At 39.1% G+C, this 20,375-nt stretch overlaps 2 protein-coding genes and 1 pseudogene across 2 annotated transcripts; all 3 read left to right on the forward strand.

Moving 5' to 3' along the window:
• The first annotated feature begins 7,346 nt into the window (after positions 1-7,346).
• LOC129560503 (olfactory receptor-like protein OLF1) lies at positions 7,347-8,291 on the forward strand. Its single transcript, XM_055432663.2, has one exon. It carries the CDS (start codon positions 7,347-7,349, stop codon positions 8,289-8,291), a length of 945 nt encoding a protein of 314 aa, XP_055288638.2.
• A 3,854-nt stretch (positions 8,292-12,145) lies between these two features.
• LOC129560278 (olfactory receptor 5W2-like) lies at positions 12,146-13,092 on the forward strand (annotated as a pseudogene).
• Positions 13,093-19,094: 6,002 nt separating this feature from the next.
• Positions 19,095-20,048, forward strand: LOC129560178 (olfactory receptor 5W2-like). Its single transcript, XM_055432115.2, has one exon. It carries the CDS (start codon positions 19,107-19,109, stop codon positions 20,046-20,048), a length of 942 nt encoding a protein of 313 aa, XP_055288090.2. The 5' UTR covers positions 19,095-19,106.
• Positions 20,049-20,375: the final 327 nt, after the last annotated feature.

Here is a 20,375-nt window from a genome sequence, read left to right on the forward strand (position 1 = left end):
CCCCAGCTATGAAGGCTCCATGGGCGATAACAGTGAAATTACCACTTCATTCCATTAGCAAGTATCAAGTATTTTGCAGTCATAGATTTTGCTATTATATTCTGTTCAGTGCCTGTTTCGACTGCCTCTCAGAGGAAGTTTGCTTTCACCTTTAAAGGGACACAAGATACTTTATTTGACTACTCATAGGGTATCTCAGTAGCTTGGCCACCTCATACAGTTTTTTCAAGATATTAACTGCATTCAACTCCTTCTGGAAATATGGATATGACATTGTGTATAAACGGATTCAGGCTTCCCCAGTGGCTCAGCAGTAAAGAGTCTGCCTGCTGAGCTGCAGGAGATGCAGGTTCAGTCCCTGGGTCAGGAAGATCCCCTGGGGGAGAGTATGGCAATCCACTCTAGTGTTCTTTCCTAGAGAGTCCCATAGACAGAGGAGTCTGGTGAGCTGCAGTCCAGAGGGTCACAAAGAGTCAGACATGACTGAAGCAACTTAGGACTCATGCACATAAAGGGATTCATTTGACAGATTCATTTAGGACCATGGCAGGAGGTCATCTGGAGAAGGTGACATCTGGTTGACTGGCACACTGGACCTGGGTGCTCCTCACCTTCTCCCTTGTTTTTAGAATGTACATTCTGTCCAGCATTCCTACAGTGAGAGATATTGTCAAAGACACAAGCAGTCTTGAGAGAGCAACTTGCTGTTGAGACCATCTGGACGGTGTACATACTTGAAGCTAGTTAAGACCTCTATATAAATATTTGAATTTCTGACTGGTGGGTATTGAGATCTCCTTGTCTCACAGCTTCCCATGAAAAGTCCTATATGTGAGACTATAAGCCGTAGTTGGATGCCTTTTCTAGAACATGAGTTCAACTTTAACTCAATTGTATTTTACTGATCTGCTGTAAAATTAATTCAGTCTATTGGGGTATCAGAGCTTCCCCAGTGGTTCAGTGATAAAGAATCCACCTACAGTGCAGGAGACCCAGGTTTGATCACTGGGTCAGGAAAATCCCCTGGAGGAGGAAATGGCAACCCATTCCAGTATTCTTGCCTAGAGAATTCCATGGAAAGAGGAGCTTGGTGGGTTACAGTCCATGGGGTTGCAAAGAGTCAGACATGACTTCGAGACTAAACAACAACAAGAATATTTGGGTATTGATACCTGGGTGTTCATTGGAAGGACTGATGCTAAAGCTGAAACTCCAGTACTTTGGCCACCTCATGCGAAGAGTTGACTCACTGGAAAAGACTCTGATGCTGGGAGGGATTGGGGGTAGGAGGAGAAGGGGACAACAGAGAATGAGATGGCTGGATGGCATCGCCGCCTTGATGGACATGAGTTTGAGTGAACTCTGGGAGTTGGTGATGGACAGGGAGGCTTGGCATGCTGTGATTCATGGCGTCACAAAGAGTCGGGCATGACTGAGAGACTGAACTGAACTGAACTGAACCAAGGATGAGAAGAATCAGGACTTTTTGTTTGATGATGGTTTACTAGAACCTGAGAGTCACAGTTTCCTGCACAGAGAGGAATGTTATCAATTTACCAAGTAATGGGAGAATTTATTAAAAGAAAATTTAAATTTCTGAAAAAAACCCCATATATACATAGTGAGAAACAAAGTACTAACATAATTGGAAATCTCAATTACACAAAAGTCTTTAAGAACACTGAAAGTTTATTTTTCAGGACTGACTTAGAGGCATACTAACTAGATTAGATAGTTGTCTCTGGTGCCCTCTATTGTCTGAAAGATGTAAAAATTCTAGGTTCTACGGTATATGGAAAACACTTTTTAAAGCTCATTCCTCCCAAGCAGTGACAGTGTGAAAGAGCATTTGCTAGGAAAGTCTGTTTTATTAAGGCTGGTTCATGGTGAGCATTTAAGTATTTGAGATCAGTCCTGGGTGTTCATTGGAAGGACTGATGGTGAGGCTGAAAATCCGGTACTTTGGCCACCTCATGAGAAGAGTTTACTCACTGGAAAAGACTCTGATGCTGGGAGGGATTGGGGGCAGGAGGAGACGGGGACGACAGAGAATGAGATGGCTGGATGGCATCACCGACTCGATGGACATGAGTCTGAGTGAACTCCGGGAGTTGGTGATGGACAGGGAGGCCTGGCGTGCTGTGATTCATGGGGTCACAAAGAGTCAGACATGACTGAGTGACTGAAGTGAACTGAACTGAGTGTATATTTTCCTGATGACCTCCTTTACCACATTAGTTGCAAGTTCCAAACCAAAGATCCTTAATACAAACCCTTTTGACCTTGTCACTTTTCATCCAATTCTTTGCTTTTAAAAACTCAATGCATCAATAAATCCATTCAATAAGTTGCTAATTTAGATGTATTTTTCAATTCTATTTTATTTTCTAAGGTTTCCAATCATTTGTGGAATGTCTCCCAAATTTTGTCATTTTCATTTTTTTTTTGACAATTTTCTTTAGGATGCTTTTAGAATTATTTTAAAATTCTTTCTTGCCAACTCCAATTTTGGTTCAATGTGTATTTGCTTTTGGCATTTTCCCTCTTGTATGGGCATAAAATCTTTCCTGTTATCATGCTTAGTAATTGTTTATTACATGCCATACAGACTACAAAGATATTCTATAGGATTTCTCAAATCAATGAAGTTTCAACTATTTTTCTGATGCAATTAAGAGTGATACGCTCCATTCAATAGAAAACTGATTCTTTTGGTTTTGGCAACATGCAATGTATCTCCCGTTCACCCCTCTTACTAGGGCATAGCGATCTAGGACTTTCATCTAAGTACTTCAGCACGAAAGTAATATAGAATTGTCTACTCTTGTATTTCAGAGGTTTTTGACATATCTTTAACCCCCCATTCCAAGCAATTTAAGATTTGACAAATGCTGTGAAGGGAAGACAGCTCTGTGTTTGTAGCCATGCAAATTTCAAGTTTGGGTACTCTGCTGCTGCTGCTGCTGCTAAGTCGCTTCAGTCGTGTCTGACTCTGTGTGACCCCATAGACAGCAGCCCACCAGCCTCCCCCGTCCCTGGGATTCTCCAGGAAAGAACACTGGAGTGGGTTGCCATTGCCTTCTCTAGTACTGTGTAATTACCAAAAGTTCTGAAAGTTTTTCTGAGAGCAGCTTAAATATCATTGTTTTAGTGAAACTGTCATACAAAACACACATAAGAACAACCAAGTTGACAATAAAAAACTATTTCCTAACTGGGATGGTTTTGCCTCCTTTTGATGCTCTCAGGCATAAGACTCTTATTTAAAAGTTCTTCTGGAACTTTCCTGGTGGTCCAGTGGTTAAGAATCTACCTGCCACTACAGAGGACATGGGTTCAATATCTGGTCCAGGAAGATAACCACAAGCCAAAGGGCATCTAAGCCATGCACCGTAACTGTTGAGCCTGTGATATTAGAGCCCAAGTTCTAGAGCCCATGGTCTGCAGCAGAAAGTACCCCCACTCTCTGCAACTAGGGAACGCCCATGCACAGCAAGGAAGACCCTGCACAGCCAAAAGTAGATAGACAGGTGGATAGATAACTTAAAAAATGAAGTCCTTTCATCTTCTCAGAAAGCACCTACGATAACAGGTTCTATAGTAGCCTCACCCTTCAGTGAGTAGTCTCACCCTTCAGTGCAACAAAAAGTATTGCATTTCATTGCTGAGAATATCAAGTAACATTTTTAGGACCTTCCATGTGGTTTTTGAAATAATTTAAATTAGAGCTACATTTTAAAATATATGAACTATTTAAAAGAACCTCTACAGTATTAGAGTGTAGGACTCTAGTGGGATTTCAAGTGTCAGAAAACAACAACCACAATATTGCTGAGAGTAAAAATTGCCTCTTCAAACCAAACAGAATTGCTATTATAATTATGAAGTTGTTTCAAAATAATAATTCACAATAACCTACTAATTACTCCCTAGGAATCTCTTGGAAATGAACATGTTTGGAATCTTCAGTTATTAGGTCCCTAATGACTTGAGAATGTATATAAAAGCCCGTGGTTCTGTTGGTGAAATTATCCATCTAGGTAATAGGAAAATGTCTCCTTCTTTGGTAAGTAGCTTCTGTGTTTACCAGATTGTCTTTATTAATGCAAAAATAGACTTTTATGGATCTGAGACCACTGATGTGTGTCAAAATAGTCACAAAATCATATGTATTAGCATATTACCCACAAATAAATCTACCTGTGTCATTCTTCTGTAGCTTCTACAGGGATCTGAAACACTCACTTTGTTTAAATAAGCTTTTTTGTTAACAGAAACAAACTGAAACATGATTGGCTACCTGATAGTTTCAATTAATTTATTTTCTGTTCTAACATTGTTTTGCTATATATTTATGAAAAATTTACTTCACTTCAGTTTGATTGAATCTTTTCATTCATTCCCATTGAAAGCAAGAATCCAAGATTCACTGTTATTTCTGACTTTTCCCCTCGTGCTTCTCTTCTCACTCACGTTTTTCTACATGGCTGGTGGTGGTGGTGGTTAAGGTGATTTAGTAACTAAGTTGTGTTTGACTCTTTGCAATCCCATGGACTGTGGCCCCTCCGGGCTCCTCTGTCCATTGGATTTCCCAGGTAAGAATACTAGAATGGGTTGCCATTTCTTTCACCAGGGAATCTTCCTGACCAGGAATCAAACCCAGGTCTCCTGAATTGTAGGCATTCTCCTGCATTGTAGGCAGATTATTTAAGGGCTGAGCCACCAGGAAAACCCTTCTTAGGCTATTGGAAGGATGCTTGCTGTGAGTCCCTGAGAGTAAGGACTATGTTTTTAGGAAATAACTGAGTCATTCTGCACTGCCTTCAGCAAGTCTGCACCACAGCCTGTCTCACGGAGGCCACACTGTTAATTCTCTAACCACCTTCATAGTTGTTCTCGTAAGCTTTGACTTCACACATATCTGAACTTGAATTATACCTGTAAACTGCTTGCTGAGTGACTCGGAACATTAAGCTTCAGTGTCCCCATGCAACATACGGAATCAGTAATGAGAATCTAGCTTACACGGCCAATCTGTCTTGCAGTTTTGGAGGCAGGAGCCTGGGCTCCAGTGTTATCTTCATCACGTCTTAGCTCTCCAGCTCTCTGTGCGTTAGCTCCCTCAACTGTGGGAGAAAGACGACAGTGACAGCAGCTGCTCCGAAACTTTGTTAGTGTACTTTTGTGTGACAAGTAAATAAATTATATGTAAAGTGCTTAGAATATTGCATTTCACATCACAATCATTATATAAATGATAACTATTATTTAAAAAATCTAGCGACATAGTTCTAATTATTAGCTAGGGATAAGCGAGAGCAGTGGGGTTGTTTCCGTTGCTGTTTAGTCATTAAGTTGTGTCCAACTCTTTGTGACCCCATGGACTGTAGCTCGTCAGGCTTCTCTGTCCATGAGATTCTCCAGGCAAGGATACTGGAGTGGGTTCCCATTTCCTTCTCTAGAAGATCTTCCCAGATCAGGGATTGAACCCACATCTCCTACATCGGTAAATGGATCCTTTACTGCTGAGCAGAGAGCAGTGGAGTAATTGAAACTAATCTTCAGTTCAGTTCAGTTCAGTCGCTCAGTCGTGTCTGACTCTTTGCGACCCCATGAATCACAGCACGCCAGGACTCCCTGTCCATCACCAACTCCCGGAGTTCACTCAAACTCATGTCCATCGAGTCGGTGATGCCATCCAGCCATCTCATTCTCTTTACCTATTATGTGCTAGTCTATCTAAAGTGAGACAGCAAGAAAGTGTAGATAGATAGTTTTCCTAATTCAACCTGTCAGAGAAAGCATGTGAAATATTGTTGTCACTATTATAGTAAAATTTTAAATGTATGTAATGTTATATATAATAATATGGATATAGTATATGCATTAAGTACAGCAGATTCTCTCTCTCTCTCTATATATACATACACACACACACACATGATTGTGCAAGGTCATACAGTCCACGTGGCTAATATGAGATTCTAACCAAATGCTTATTAACTCTAAATTTAGGTCTTATCATTTCTGAACACTCTGATTACCTTGCAAACAGGCAAAATAAGAATAAATTAACTGCTATCCTAACAAGGTGCTGCATCTCATTCACACTCTTTGAGGTAATAACATAAGACAGCATCATAACCCTTCTAATTCTCTTAGACTTTTTTGTGCCTATGTTATAGCATACTTTTAGTGATTAGATGATATTACAACAATGAAGTTCTTAGCCCTGTACTGTCTCAATCATTTTATGTAAGTGAGAGAATGACCCCAACCATTTGTTCTAGCTAACTGTGGCAGTAGTAACAAAGCTCATTGGAGGTTTCACTTGCTTGTTTTATAGATTTCCAAGTCATCCTTCAAGGTTACAATAAAAAGTCTTATATTTCAAAGTCATGTTCAAATTCTCCTTGCTTCCAGAAAATTTCTGAGATTACAGAAACAGAAATTGACAAAATTCTTAGACTCAACATCGTGAATTATACTAGGATAAAAATTAAATGCAGCTGTTTGTGTTTGTTCACATATATAATTAGTGAGGAGACTATATACAGTGGTTTTTAAAGATGAGAAGTTAGTTTAATACTAATTTTTTGCCCACTTTACTCAGTCATCTAATATTTATGCTGTGCTTACTAGAAGCCAAGAATGATAAAGAATGCCAAAGAGAAGAGCAGTTAATTACTTTAATCTCCTTGACTTAGTATCTTGACAGGATTTAAGGACTTGTCTTAAACTCGTCCCTGTCTAAAACATGCTCTCAGCTGATGTTTACTGACATTTGCTTTCATTTCACTAATATCAATTTGCTTTTATTATTTTTTTAATAGCTGAAGTATATCTCATTGTATCACTCTAATCACAGTCAAGAGTACAACACACTAATATCTATTAAATACTGGACAGAAGGAGTGCATTGTTCTAGAGTTATTGCAAGATGTACTCAAGTTAACACACTTTTAATAACAGGTATATTTTTCCTCTTATCATCATTTCATTTATTGCTTCATTATGCAGTTAATCCTCTGTACTAGCTATAGTACTATACTTGAGAATTAAAAAAAGTAAGAAATATGAGATGTTATCTGTACACATCTGTCCAGTAGAAGAACTAGCTATTAATCAAACAAATAAAATAAAACTATCAACCATGAGATAAAGCCACTAAATTCTGAAATATGTTTCTCAGAATTTATATTTGGAAGGAGATTTGGTCTGGGACTCTTGACTTGATTGCTTGTTTGTTTGTTGAAACAATAAAATAACCTTATATCTATTTTTTTCTCTGTCAACATAGCATCTTAGGATGTTAGAATTCTCAGAAGAAGAAAATAACACAAAATATGGACTTTTTAGATGGAAACTATACCTTGGTGACTGAGTTTATTCTGTTAGGGTTTCCAACTCGCCCTGAACTGCAGATTGTCCTGTTTCTCCTGTTTCTGACTTTGTACTCTATGATTTTAATGGGGAACATCGGATTGATGATGTTAATTAGGGTTGATCCGCACCTTCAAACGCCCATGTATTTTTTCCTTAGTAACCTATCCTTTGTAGACCTTTGCTATTCTTCAGTCATCGTTCCCAAAATGCTTGTCAACTTCGTCTCTCAGAACAAGTCAATTTCCTATCACGGCTGTGCACTGCAGTTCTATTTCTTCTGTGCTTTTGCAGATACCGAATCCTTTATCTTGGCTGCCATGGCGTATGACCGCTATGTCGCCATCTGTAACCCTTTACTGTACACGGCTGTGATGTCTCGGGGCATCTGCATATGGTTGATCGTCTTGTCATACTTTGGAGGCAATATGAGTTCCCTGGTGCACACATCCTTTGCGTTTATTCTGAAATACTGTGATAAAAATGTCATTAATCATTTTTTCTGTGACCTCCCTCCCCTGCTTAAGTTATCGTGCACAGACACATCACTTAATGAGTGGCTTCTTTCCACATATGGCAGCTCAGTGGAAATTGTCTGCTTCATCGTCATCACCGTCTCCTACTTTTACATTCTCCTCTCAGTGTTAAAGATCCGTTCTTCCAGCGGGAGGAAGAAAACCTTCTCTACGTGTGCTTCTCACCTGACATCCGTGGCCATCTACCAGGGAACTCTGCTCTTCATTTACTCACGACCCAGCTACCTGTATTCTCCCAACACTGATAAAACCATCTCAGTGTTCTACACCATCATCATCCCAGTGCTGAATCCCTTGATTTATAGTTTGAGAAACAAAGACGTAAAAGACGCTGCTAAAAAAGTCTTAAAACCAAAGATAAATTCCTCCTGAGATATAAGGTTCCAGGATTCATCTAAATCCCTGATTACAAACTCTAGTTGGATGTATGCTCAGTCTTGTCCAACTCTTTGCGACCCCATGTACTATAACCTGCCAGGCTCTTTTGTCCTTGTAATTATCCAGACAAGAATACTGGAATGGGTTGCCATTTTCTCCTCCAGGGAACTTCCCTACCCAGGGATGGAACCTGTATCTCTTGCTTATCCTGCATTGACAGGTGGATTCTTTACCCCTGCAATGCCTGGGACAAACTGTAGCTAAGAACCTGCAACAACCTTGCCAGCACATACACAATTTCTCACACAAGCATTTTATCAAACATTTGTTTTCACAGAGCCAAACACATTTCATAGCCCCCAGATAAAGGAAACATTTAAAAGTTTCAAAATTGCTGCAAACTAATAGTTGGATAGCTTTCCAACTATTCAGTTCAGTTCAGCCACTCAGTCATGTCTGACTCTTTGCAACCCCATGGACTGCAGTACGCCAGGCTTCCCTGTCCATCACCAACTCCCGGAGCTTGTTCAAACTTATGTCCATCGAGTTGATGATGCCATCCAACCATCTCATCCTCTGTTGTCTCCTTCTCCTCCTGCCTTCAATCTTTCCCAGCTATGGGGTCTTTTCCAATGAGTCAGTTCTTCACATCAGGTGACCAGAGTATTGGAGCTTCAGCTTCAGCATCAGTCCTTCCAATGAATATTCCTTTATTATTGACTGGTTTGATCTTCTTACAGCTCAAGGGATTCTCAAGAGTCTTCTCCAGCATGACAGTTCAAAAGCATCAATTCTTTGGTACTCAGCTTTCTTTATGGTCCATCTTTCACATCCATACATGACTCCTGGAAAAACTATAGCTTTGACTCGACAGACCTTTGTTGCTAAAGTAATGTCTCTGCTTTTTAATATGCTGTCTAGGTTTGTCATACCTTTTCCTCCATGGAGCAAGTGTCTTTTAATTTCATGGCTGCAGTCACCATCTGCAGTGATTTTGGAGCCCAAGAAAATAAAGTCTGTCACGTCCAACCATTAGGAGCTGGGAGTTAATTCTAGAACAGTTTGTATTAGGTTGTCTTAAAAGATATAGTAAGAACCTCAGAGATTGTGTCTGTGTGTGTTTTCATGTGTAGAATATCAAGATTGCATTTACGAAATTGCTGAATTAGGGAAGAAGCCAGATTCCTTTGGTTTCTGTGCTATCTCTTGTACCCAACTAGTCAATTGCACTTTGATCAAGTTACTTAATTTTTCTGTCTCAATTGTATGAGCTGTAAAATGAGGAGAGTATAGTACCTACATCAATGACTGTTGCATGTTTGACTAAATGCTGAGAATCATGCCTGAATCATTTTAAACACTTGATAGATCTTAAACACATATATTTCTTTAATCAATTAAAATACATAAAAGTGCAACAAGATGGCAGGGGTGCTAGGAAAGCAATAATACCAAATCAAATACCTTTTCTTAAGTGCTGTCCAATAGCAAGTCAAGAACCTTCTATACCTAATCTAATCCAAATTAATTTGAAAACCTTTTCTAAGTGGCATCTTGTAGACTAAAGGTTAATTGCAAAGTGTTTGTTTTTCTCCCTGTCTTTTATTTTTATGTGTGAAAGTATTACTGAAAGTATGGAACATCCTTCTCTGCTATCAGAAACACAATGAGCTACTAAGTGTATAACCTGTGTCTTCAATAGCCGGTCAACTGATGTGACATTGGGAAACAACACAGAGAACATTCACTTGAAGCCTGGACATAAAAGGACGTGTATAATTGCAAAATATATTTCTATAACTTATGTTTTTGCGGTTTATTATTATTTTCATCATTATTATTTATTATATCATTATTTAATTGCCATTTATATATCTATCGGTGAGGTATCTGTTCAAATCATGTCCCTATTTTTAATTGGGTTGTGTTTTTATTATTTATAAACATTTTTGTACAGTCTAGCTACAAATTCTTTGTTGCAAAAATGTTTTGCAAATATTTTCTTCACTTCATCTATAAATCTAACATCTATCTATATTACATAATAATACATAGCATTACATAATAATATAAAACATTAAAAATGATTTCATAAAGTTATGTAACAGGGATAATTAATAATCAACAAAACATTTTCCTCCTCTGCTTATATTCTATTCACACTGCTTCAGTTTTTGTTTGCTGTATAACCACTACCTCAAAATGGCCCAGGTTAAATAACTGGGCTGAATTCTATTATTCTTCATGCTGACCATGGTCAGACGGTATTGTACCATACAGCATCCCATGGACAGAGGAGCCTGGTGGGCTACAGTCCAGGGGGTCGCTAAAGTGTTGAACATGACTTAGTGACTAAACAACAACAACCAAGTATGAACGTTAGTTTGAAGGTTCTTGTTGCTTTATTTCAAAAGTAGTTGAGGTTCCATACTACAAATAACAACCTGTGAAAAACTGAACTTCATGTGAACAATATGTCATATTCTTTAGGTCTATAAAGTATACACATCACTCACATTCCAATTTTCAGATATTATCCAGGACACACACACATGCAAACACGTGACACACATATAAATGCATGCAAACACAGTGTAGGTAAGTCTATATATTTCAGAAACAATTGAAAGTGAAAGTCACTCAATTGTGTCTGACTCTTTGTGACCCCATACAGTCCATGGAATTCTCCAGGCTATAATACTGGAGTGGGTAGCTATTTCCTTCTCCAAGAGCTCATTCCCAACCCAGGGATCAAACCCAGGTCTCCCTTATTGCAGGCAGATTCTTTACTAGCTGAGCTATGAGGGAAGCCCACAGCATTTATTATCACTCATCTCATTTCCATTTTATAAAGAAAAAGTCTTTTTTATATTTCACCAGAGTGGGTAGCTGTTCTTTTCTCCAGGGGATTTTCCCAACCCAGGGATTGAACCCAGGTCTCCCACATTGCAGGTAGATTCTTTACCATCTGAGCCACCAGGGAAGTGCAAGAATATTGGAGTGGGTAGTCTACCCATTCTCCAGGGATCTTCCTGGCACAGGAATCAAACCAGGGTCTCCTGTATTGCAGGCTGATTCTTTACCAGCTGAGTTACAGGGTAGCTCAAGAGATAAAAATATATGTGTTAAATAAGTTTGTAGAAATGTTTCCCTTCCATCAGTAAAGAGATTCTTTCTTTGGCACCAGACAATTCCCACAGAAAGGTAATTAATATTATGACAAAACAAAAATACACATCCAGAGAACTGCTCATTAATCCTTGCTTAATGTCTCACCAAATACTGAACATAACATAAACCAAAACCAGAAACATAATTATTTTATTATGATCAATCCATGATATGCTCATTATTTCTGGAACTGATGCAGATGCTCTTAAAACAATCATGGTTTTGAGAAATATTAAAATTGTTATCTTGTTTTGTATCCACATGAATATTCACAGAAAATGCTTGGTCCTGCCACTTACAGCCAGGTATCTCTAACATTAGAGTCTCATCCACATTATTTTGAAGAGGAGAAGACAGGTAAATTCATCAAATATATTCTCTGAAGTAAAGAAAGAAAGGCTCAGAGACAAGCTTGTAGAAAGTAACAAGCCTCACAAATTACATTTAGATTTGGTTCATTTTCTCAACTTTCTATACCAGGTATTTGTTTTTACTGAGTAATAACAATTATGCCTTTTTCAAGAGTGGGTGCATGAATGTATAATTTTCTGAATATAAAGACAATTGCATATAGAATTGTGTTCTATCATGATACATTGCAGATGTGCAGAAGTGTTACACATCCATGTGTCCTTTTCTTGATCATTTTCTGAAAGCTTAGACAAGAACAAAGAAAAATGGATGGAGGGAATTGCTCCTCCATGACTGGATTCATTTTCTTGGGAATTACTGATAACACTGAGGACAAAGTGACCATATTTACCATGGTTCTGATTGTTTATCTCATTGGCCACTTGGCAAATCTTGGAATGATAATCCTGATTAAGATGGGTCTCCAGCTGCACACACCCGTGTACTTTTTCCTTGGTCACCTCTCATTCTGTGACCTCTGCTATTCCACTGCAATTCACCCCATGATCATGGACCTATTTGCCAAGAACAAATCAATCTCTTTCCATGGCTGTGCCCTGCAATTCTTGGTCTTCTCTATCTTTGCCGATTCTGAGTGTCTCCTGCTGGCCGTGATGGCCTATGACCGGTACAAGGCCGTCAGCAGCCCCTTGCTCTATGCGGTCAGCATGTCCAGCCAGGTGTGCTCCCTACTCGTGGCTGGGGTTTACATGATGGGGATGACAGATGCTCTAATACACACAACATTAGCATTCCACTTATGTTTCTGTGGGTCAAATGAGATTAACCATTTCTTCTGTGATTTACCTCCACTTTCCCTCCTTTTCCGCTCTGATATACAGGTCAATGAGTTGGCATTATTCACTCTTTTTGGTTTTATTGACATGAGTACCATTTCAGGAGTCCTTTTCTCTTATTGTTATATCATCCTATCAATCTTGAAGATCCACTCTACTTAGGGGAAGTTCAAAGCTTTCTCCACCCGCACCTATCATTTCAATGTTGTGATAATTCTCTAGGGAACTGTACTTTTCTTGAATTTCAGGACAAATACTTCCTACTCTCCAGATCAAGACAAATGACCTAATTGTTCTACACCTTTGTGATTCCCATGTTAAATCCTCTGTTATATAGCCAGAACAAATATGTGAAACAGGCCCTGAAAAACTGGAAAATGAAAGGTGGTTTTAAAGGGTGTACTATAAATATATAGACACACATACATATGTCTGTTGCTTTTGTAAAATTGTATTCATGATCCAAGGGAAATGAAATCGTTTCAAATACTTTAAAGGAGTAAATAAATATTTGTAATAAAGTGTAATCTTTAAAAATACTACCATTGCAAAACACAGCATCTTCATTGTGTATATACAACTTGTATATAGCACTTCCTCTTTGCTAAATACTTCCAGAATTTTGCAGTTTTGTCAGATATTATGGTTAATTCTTTCCTTCAAATATTATTTCAATTACACTAAGATTTATTGTATATTTACTGAGAGACCTTTGAGCATTTAGGTCCTTTATATTCTATGATACACACTGCATTTTCTATATTAATGACTATCAGTTCAGTTCAGTCGCTCAGTCATGTCTGACTCTACAACCCAATGAACTGCAGCATGCCAGGCTTCCCTGTCCATCACTAACTCCCGGAGTCCACATAACCCATGTCCATTGTGTCGGTGATGCCATCCAACCATCTCATCCTCTGTCATCCCCTTCTCCTCCTGTCTTCAATCTTTCCCAGCATCAGGGTCTTTTCAAATGAGTCAGCTCGTCGCATGAGGTGGCCAAAGTATTGGAGTTTCAGCTTCAACATCAGTCCTTCCAGTGAACACCCAGGACTGATCTCCTCTAGGATGGACTGGTTGGATCTCCTTGCAGTCCAAGGGACTCTCAAGAGTCTTCTCCAACACCACAGTTCAAAAGCATCTATTCTTTGGTGTTCAGCTTTCTTTATAATCCAACTCTCACATCTGTACATGACTACTAGAAAAACCATAGCCTTGACTAGACGGATCTTTGTTGGCAAAGTAATGTCTCTGCTTTTTAATATGTTCTCTAGGTTGGTCATAAGTTTTCTTCCAAGGAAACTTTTAATTTCATGGCTGCAGTCACCATCTGTAGTGATTTTGGAGCCTAAAAAAATAAAGTCAGCCACTGTTTCTACTGTTTCTCCATCTATTTGCCATGAAGTGATGGGACCAGATGCCATGATCTTTGTTTCCTGAATGTTGAGCTTTGAGCCAACTTTTTCACTCTCCTCTTTCACTTTCATCAAAAGGCTTTTTAGTTTTTCTTCATTTTCTGCCATAAGGGTAGTGTCATCTGCATATCTGAGGTTATTATTATTTTTCCTGGCAATCTTGATTCCAGCCTGTGCTTCATCCATCCCAACATTTCGCATGATGTACTCTGCATATAAGTTAAATAAGCAGGGTGACAATATACAGCCCTGACATACTCCTTTTCCTATTTGGAACCAGTCTGTTGTTCCATGTCCAGTTGCTTCCTGACCTGCATACAGATTTCTCAACAGGCATGTCAGGAGAGGGTGCGGAGAATAGAAAAAAACTCCTACACTGTTGTGGGAATGTAAACTGGTACAGCCACTATGGAGAACAGTATGAAGTTCCCTTAAAAACTTAGAAATGGAACTAACACATGATCCAACCATCCCAACCCAGGGCATATATTCAGAGAAAACTGTAGTTTGAAAGGATATGTGTACCCCAATGTTCACTGCAGTGCTGTTTACAACAGCCAAGACATAGAAGTAACCTAAATGTCTGTTAACAGATGAATGGATAAAGAAGATGCAGTGCATATTTATAATGGAGGATTTGTTGTTGTTCAGTCACTTAGTCATGTCCAACCCTTTGTGACCCCATCGACTGCAGCATACCAGGCCTCCCTGTCCTTCATTATCTCCCAGAGTTTGCTCAAACTCATGTCCATTGGGTCATCATCCAACCAGCTCATCCTCTGGCATCCCCTTCTCATCTTGCATTCAACCTTTCCCAGCATCAGGGTCTTTTATAAAGAGTCAGTTCTTCGCATCAGGTGGCCAAAGGATTGGAGTTTCATCTTTAGCATCAGTCCTTGCAATGAATATTCAGGACTGATTTCCTTTAGGATTGACTGCTTTGCTCTCACTGCAGTCCAAGGGACTTCATACTCAAAGTTTGCTCTAAGATCTTTGTATCTGGTATGATTGGGCTACTTCCAAAGATACCAAGACTATGACTCATTGGAAAATGAGTGTGCAATGACTATGATTGTCATTGGAAAAGACCCTGATGCTAGGAATGATTGAAAGCCAGAGGAGAAGGGGATGACAGAGAATGAGATGGTTGGATGGTATCACCAAGTCAGGTCAGTTCAGTTCAGATGCTTAGTCATGTCCGACTGTTTGCAACCCCATGGACTGCAGGATGCCAGGCTTCCCTGCCCATCACCAACTCCCAGAGCTTACTCAAACTCATGTCCATTGAGTAGATGATGTCATCTGGTCCCATCACTTCAGGGCAAATAGATGGGGAATCAATGGAAACAGTGACAGACTTTATTTTCTTGGGCACCAAAGTCTCTGACTCAATGGACATGAGTTTGAGCAAGCTCCCAGAGTTGGTTGGAGTCTCAATATTGAGACTTCTGTCTCATAGAATGAATGTGGATAGTAGCAAACAAATTACTTAAAAAAATTTATGAACTCTGTTTATTTAGAAAAATCATTTGTGTAAAATTTTTTAAATGAGTCATCTTTGCATATATGAACTTTATCAGTAGAAAATTCTGAACAGTTACATTCTTATTTTTTGTTCCTCAGCCTCCACTTTAATGGGCTTCCCTGGTGGCTCAGAGGTTAAAGCGTCTGCCTCCAATTCGGGAGACCCAGGTTTGATCCCTGGGTTGGGAGGATCCCTGGAGAAGGAAATGGCAACCCACTCCAGTACTCTTGCCTGGAGAATCCCACAAACAGAGGAGCCTGGTAGGCTACAGTCCACCGGGTCACAAAGAGTCGGACACGACTGAGCGACTTTAATAGACAGAAGTATTAGTATTATACTTAATAGTAAATAAATATTTAGATAGTATTACCTTTTCAAATTCTTGCAGTAGAAAATTTAGGAAATGAAAAAAAATCATTGATTTTATTCCTGAGGTCTTAAATGTAATATAAATATTCTTATATAAATAAGATGTAATTCAGAAAGAAAAAAGTACATTATTTAAGAAATGTGAGGGAGTCATAAAGTCAATGAAATGCTTGTAAGAAATGTGGTAGGATGAGAATAAGACAATGTGTGGTGATGAAAGCTACCTTGAAAGGTAACATTGTTACTAGTGTTATAGCATCATTATTCATAATAGATAAAAAGTAGAAAAAACCTGATAGTCACTTAGCTGAAGAGGGAATCTACAAAGTGTATTGTATCTTTGAAATATTATTGTCCCAAAATGATGAAACAAAATACTGATAAGTGGAGCAACATGGATGCAACTTGAAAACATTATCTTCAAGGAAAGAAGGCTGACAGGAAAATAAAATAAGCAAAGGAACAAAACATATTAGAAAAAAAAGGTGTCACATGATTCTGTTTGTTTGAGACATCCATAATAGGAAACCGCATAGAATTAGTGGTTGCTATGGGCTAAGGACGGAGAAGGCAATGACAAGCCACTCCAGTACTCTTGCCTAGAAAATCCCATGGATGGAGGAGCCTGGTAGGCTGCAGTCCATGGGGTCACTCAGTCGGACACGACTGAGTGACCTCACTTTCACTTTTCACTTTCACGCATTGGAGAAGGAAATGGCAACCCACTCCAGTGTTCTTGCCTGGAGAATCCCAGCTGGAGAATCCCAGGGACGGAGGAGCCTGGTGGGCTGCTGTCTATGGGGTCGCACAGAGTCGGACACGACTGAAGCGACTTAGCAGCAGCAGCAGCAGCATGGGCTAAGGAAGGAGAAGCTATCTGACAGGTAGCAGGTGAGGGCTTCTTATTGAAGTGATGAAAATATTCTGAATTTAGGTACTGGAGATAACTGAACAATCTTGAAAGCATAATAAAAAACAATAAAAACAAGAACTGCATACTTATATAAGAAAGATCAACTTTATTGTATATGCCTCATATTTCAATAAAAGAAGAAAATACGGTCAAAGTGTAGCAATATTCCTAAATAATGGAGTGAAGGAGACTGTTTCAAAGACACAACGACCAATCCAAAGGAGCTGAAAATGATGGGGGGAGGATCTTTCTGAGTTTCATCGGGTTTCCTCTTTGACTGGACAAGGAGGAGATAGTCTCAGGGTAACTGAAGCACTCCATACAAACAAATTGTTATTTTCTTCTACCGTAGATCAATTTGGTAGCAATAGAGAAGCTTCAAAACTTGGCCTTTGCAAAGTTGTTTCTGAATTCACAGGGGAATGCACAGAAGCAGAAACATAATTAATGAAGTGTTTGCTAACATCAGAACCTAGGGGCAGTAACTCAGGGATTTAAGTCCCCATATGCCTGGTAAAATAAAAGACCATCTGCTTATTATCATTTAGCTACCCAAGACCTGCTCATTTCCGGTAGGTTTCCAGGTCCTATCTTAAAGAATATAAGACGAAATAACTTTTTGAGAAAGAAAAAAATGTATTTGTAAGTGAAACGTTTATGCCTACTTACTCAATTAAATTAACTCTGCATTTATTTGCCAGAAACAATATTGATTTCTCTGATTGGGAACCATCTTCCTGAACTTGTTATAACCACGGTATAACTTCTTAATGATTTTATTTTCTTGTTGGCTCACAAAAAATCTTTTACTCCTTTTATCATTGGATAAGTGTATGCATGAATTGAAGGTTTGTTTCATTTTGTTTAAAAAATAATACAACTACTACAGTAAAAATAAAAACTTGCAAATTAATTCTTATGTGAAAAAATGTCATATCTATTTAGGCTTAAGGAAGAAGTTCATTAAATGCATTCTATTCTCATATACATCAAAAACATATGCAAGTCAAGAGGGGGGTGATATATTTATAACTGTGGCTGAGTTGCTTTGCTGGGTGACAGAAAGCAACACAACACTGTACAGCAATTTCACTGCAATTAAAACAGACAGGCATGTCACACATGACACACGCAGACACACACACAAGAGAGGGCATGTGTGTGTCTCAGAAGGAGTTATTGTCTTTCATCTTGTTTCCATTGTATAATGTTATAGCCAATTTAAAATCCAAACTGATGCAAATGCGTTATATTGTTTTCAATTCCTTTTAGATCTTTTCTTTCACTCATCAAGCGACTTGATTTTTGACAATTATCTCTGCAAAGGGGTAATGAGTATTGTGACAAATCAATAATAAATTACTAGGAATAAAGGTTGATAATACTTAGATGTCTCACTATTAAACACAACATAAAGCCAGTAACAAAATAGTGATCATTATTATTAGTCAGTGACATGATCATTATTTCAGGAATTAATACAAATATTCTTAAACCAATCATGTAGTGAGAAACATTAAAACTGTAATCCCATTTTGTTTCCATGTGAATACTTTCAAGTGTAGAGAATCCTTAGTCCTGTCTTACAGTTCAACATTTCTAATACATTAGAATCTTGTTTCATATTATTTTGAAGAGGAAAAGAGAGGTAAATTAATTCAAATGTATCCATTGAGATAAAAAAGTCAGACTCCAACATGACCTTGTAGGAAGTAACATGCCTCATAAATGACATAATAGATTTGGTTCAGTTTTTCAACAGTCTATTCTAGGTGATTTTTGTTATTGGGTAATAGATGGCTGAAGAAATGTTAGTCACTCAGTCATGTTGGACTTTTTGTGACCCCAGAAACTGTAGCCCACCAGGCTCCTCTGTCCATGGAATTCTTCAGGCAAGAATACTGGAATGAGTAGCCATTCCCTTCTCCAAGGAATCTTCCTGACTTTGGGATCAAACCTGGGTCTCCCATGTTGCAGGCAGATTCTTTATTGTCTGAACCAACAGAGAAGCCCCAATAGATAGCTTTGCCTCTTTAAAGATTGGGCACATGACTGGATGCTTTTCTGAATACAAAAACACAATTATAGAAAGAAATGTGTTCTGTCTTATGATATTTTGCAGATGTGCAGAAGTGTTACCTATCCATGTATTTTTGTTATTTATTTTCTTTAATATTTTTCTAAGAGCATAGACAAGAACAAAGAAGGATGGACAGAGACAATTGCTCCTCCCTGAATGAATTCATTTTCTTGGGAATTACTAATAACACTGTGAACAAAGTGACCCTATTTACCATGGTTCTCCTTGTTTATCTCATCAATCTTCTGGCAAACCTTGGAATGATAACCCTGATTAGGATGGGTCCCCAGCTGCACACACCCATGTACTTTTTCCTCAGCCACCTCTCCTTCTGTGACCTCTGCTATTCCACAGCCATTGGCCCCAAGATGCTGGTGGACCTATTTGCCAAGAACAAATCAATCTCTTTCCATGGCTGTGCCCTGCAATTCTTGGTCTTCTGTACCTTTGCCGATTCTGAGTGTCTCCTGCTGGCCGTGATGGCCTATGACCGGTACAAGGCCATCAGCAGCCCCTTGCTCTATGCGGTCAGCATGTCCAGCCGGGTGTGCTCCCTGCTCGTGGCTGGGGTTTACCTGGTGGGGATGGCAGATGCTCTGATACACACGACATTAGCATTCCGCTTATGCTTCTGTGGGTCAAATGAGATTAACCATTTCTTCTGTGATTTACCTCCACTTTTCCTCCTTTCCTGCTCTGATATACAGGTCAATGAGTTGGCATTATTCCTTGTTTTTGGCTTCATTGAACTGAGTACCATTTCAGGCGTTCTTGTCTCTTATTTTTATATCATCCTTTCAGTCTTGAAGATTCACTCTGTAGAGGGGAGGTTCAAAGCATTCTCTACCTGCACCTCCCATCTAACTGCAGTGGCAATTTTCCAGGGAACTATTCTCTTTATGTATTTCAGGCCGAGTTCATCCTACTCTCTAGATCAAGACAAAATGACTTCATTGTTTTATACTCTAGTGATTCCAATGTTAAACCCTCTGATTTACAGTCTAAGAAACAAGGATGTGAAACAAGCCCTAGAAAAAATAAAACTTAAAAGATGCTGCTGCTGCTGCTAAGTCACTTCAGTCGTGTCCGACTCTGTGCGACCCCATAGACAGCAGCCCACCAGGCTCCCCCGTCCCTGGGATTCTCCAGGCAAGAACACTGGAGTGGGTTGCCATTTCCTTCTCCAATGCATGAAAGTGAAAAGTGAAAGTGAAGTCGGTCAGTCGTGTCCAACCCTTAGCGACCCCATGGACTGCAGCCTACCAGACTCCTCTGTCCATGGGATTTTCCAGGCAAGAGTACTGGAGTGGGGTGCCATTGCCTTCTCCGAAAGATGATGCTAAATGTTTATATTTCACACACAGAAAAACATACACATTGTGGTTTTTGTGTTTGTA

The sequence above is a fragment of the Moschus berezovskii genome, chromosome 16, assembly GCF_049115385.1.
Source record: "Moschus berezovskii isolate FMDL1 chromosome 16, NW_MosBer_1.0, whole genome shotgun sequence".
Classification (NCBI taxonomy): Eukaryota; Metazoa; Chordata; class Mammalia; order Artiodactyla; family Moschidae; genus Moschus; species Moschus berezovskii.

Excerpts from the sequence above, each read along its gene's own strand:
- LOC129560503 (XM_055432663.2), top strand. The coding sequence starts at position 7,347 with ATGGACTTTTTAGATGGAAACTATACCTTGGTGACTGAGTTTATTCTG.
- LOC129560178 (XM_055432115.2), top strand. The coding sequence starts at position 19,107 with ATGGACAGAGACAATTGCTCCTCCCTGAATGAATTCATTTTCTTGGGA.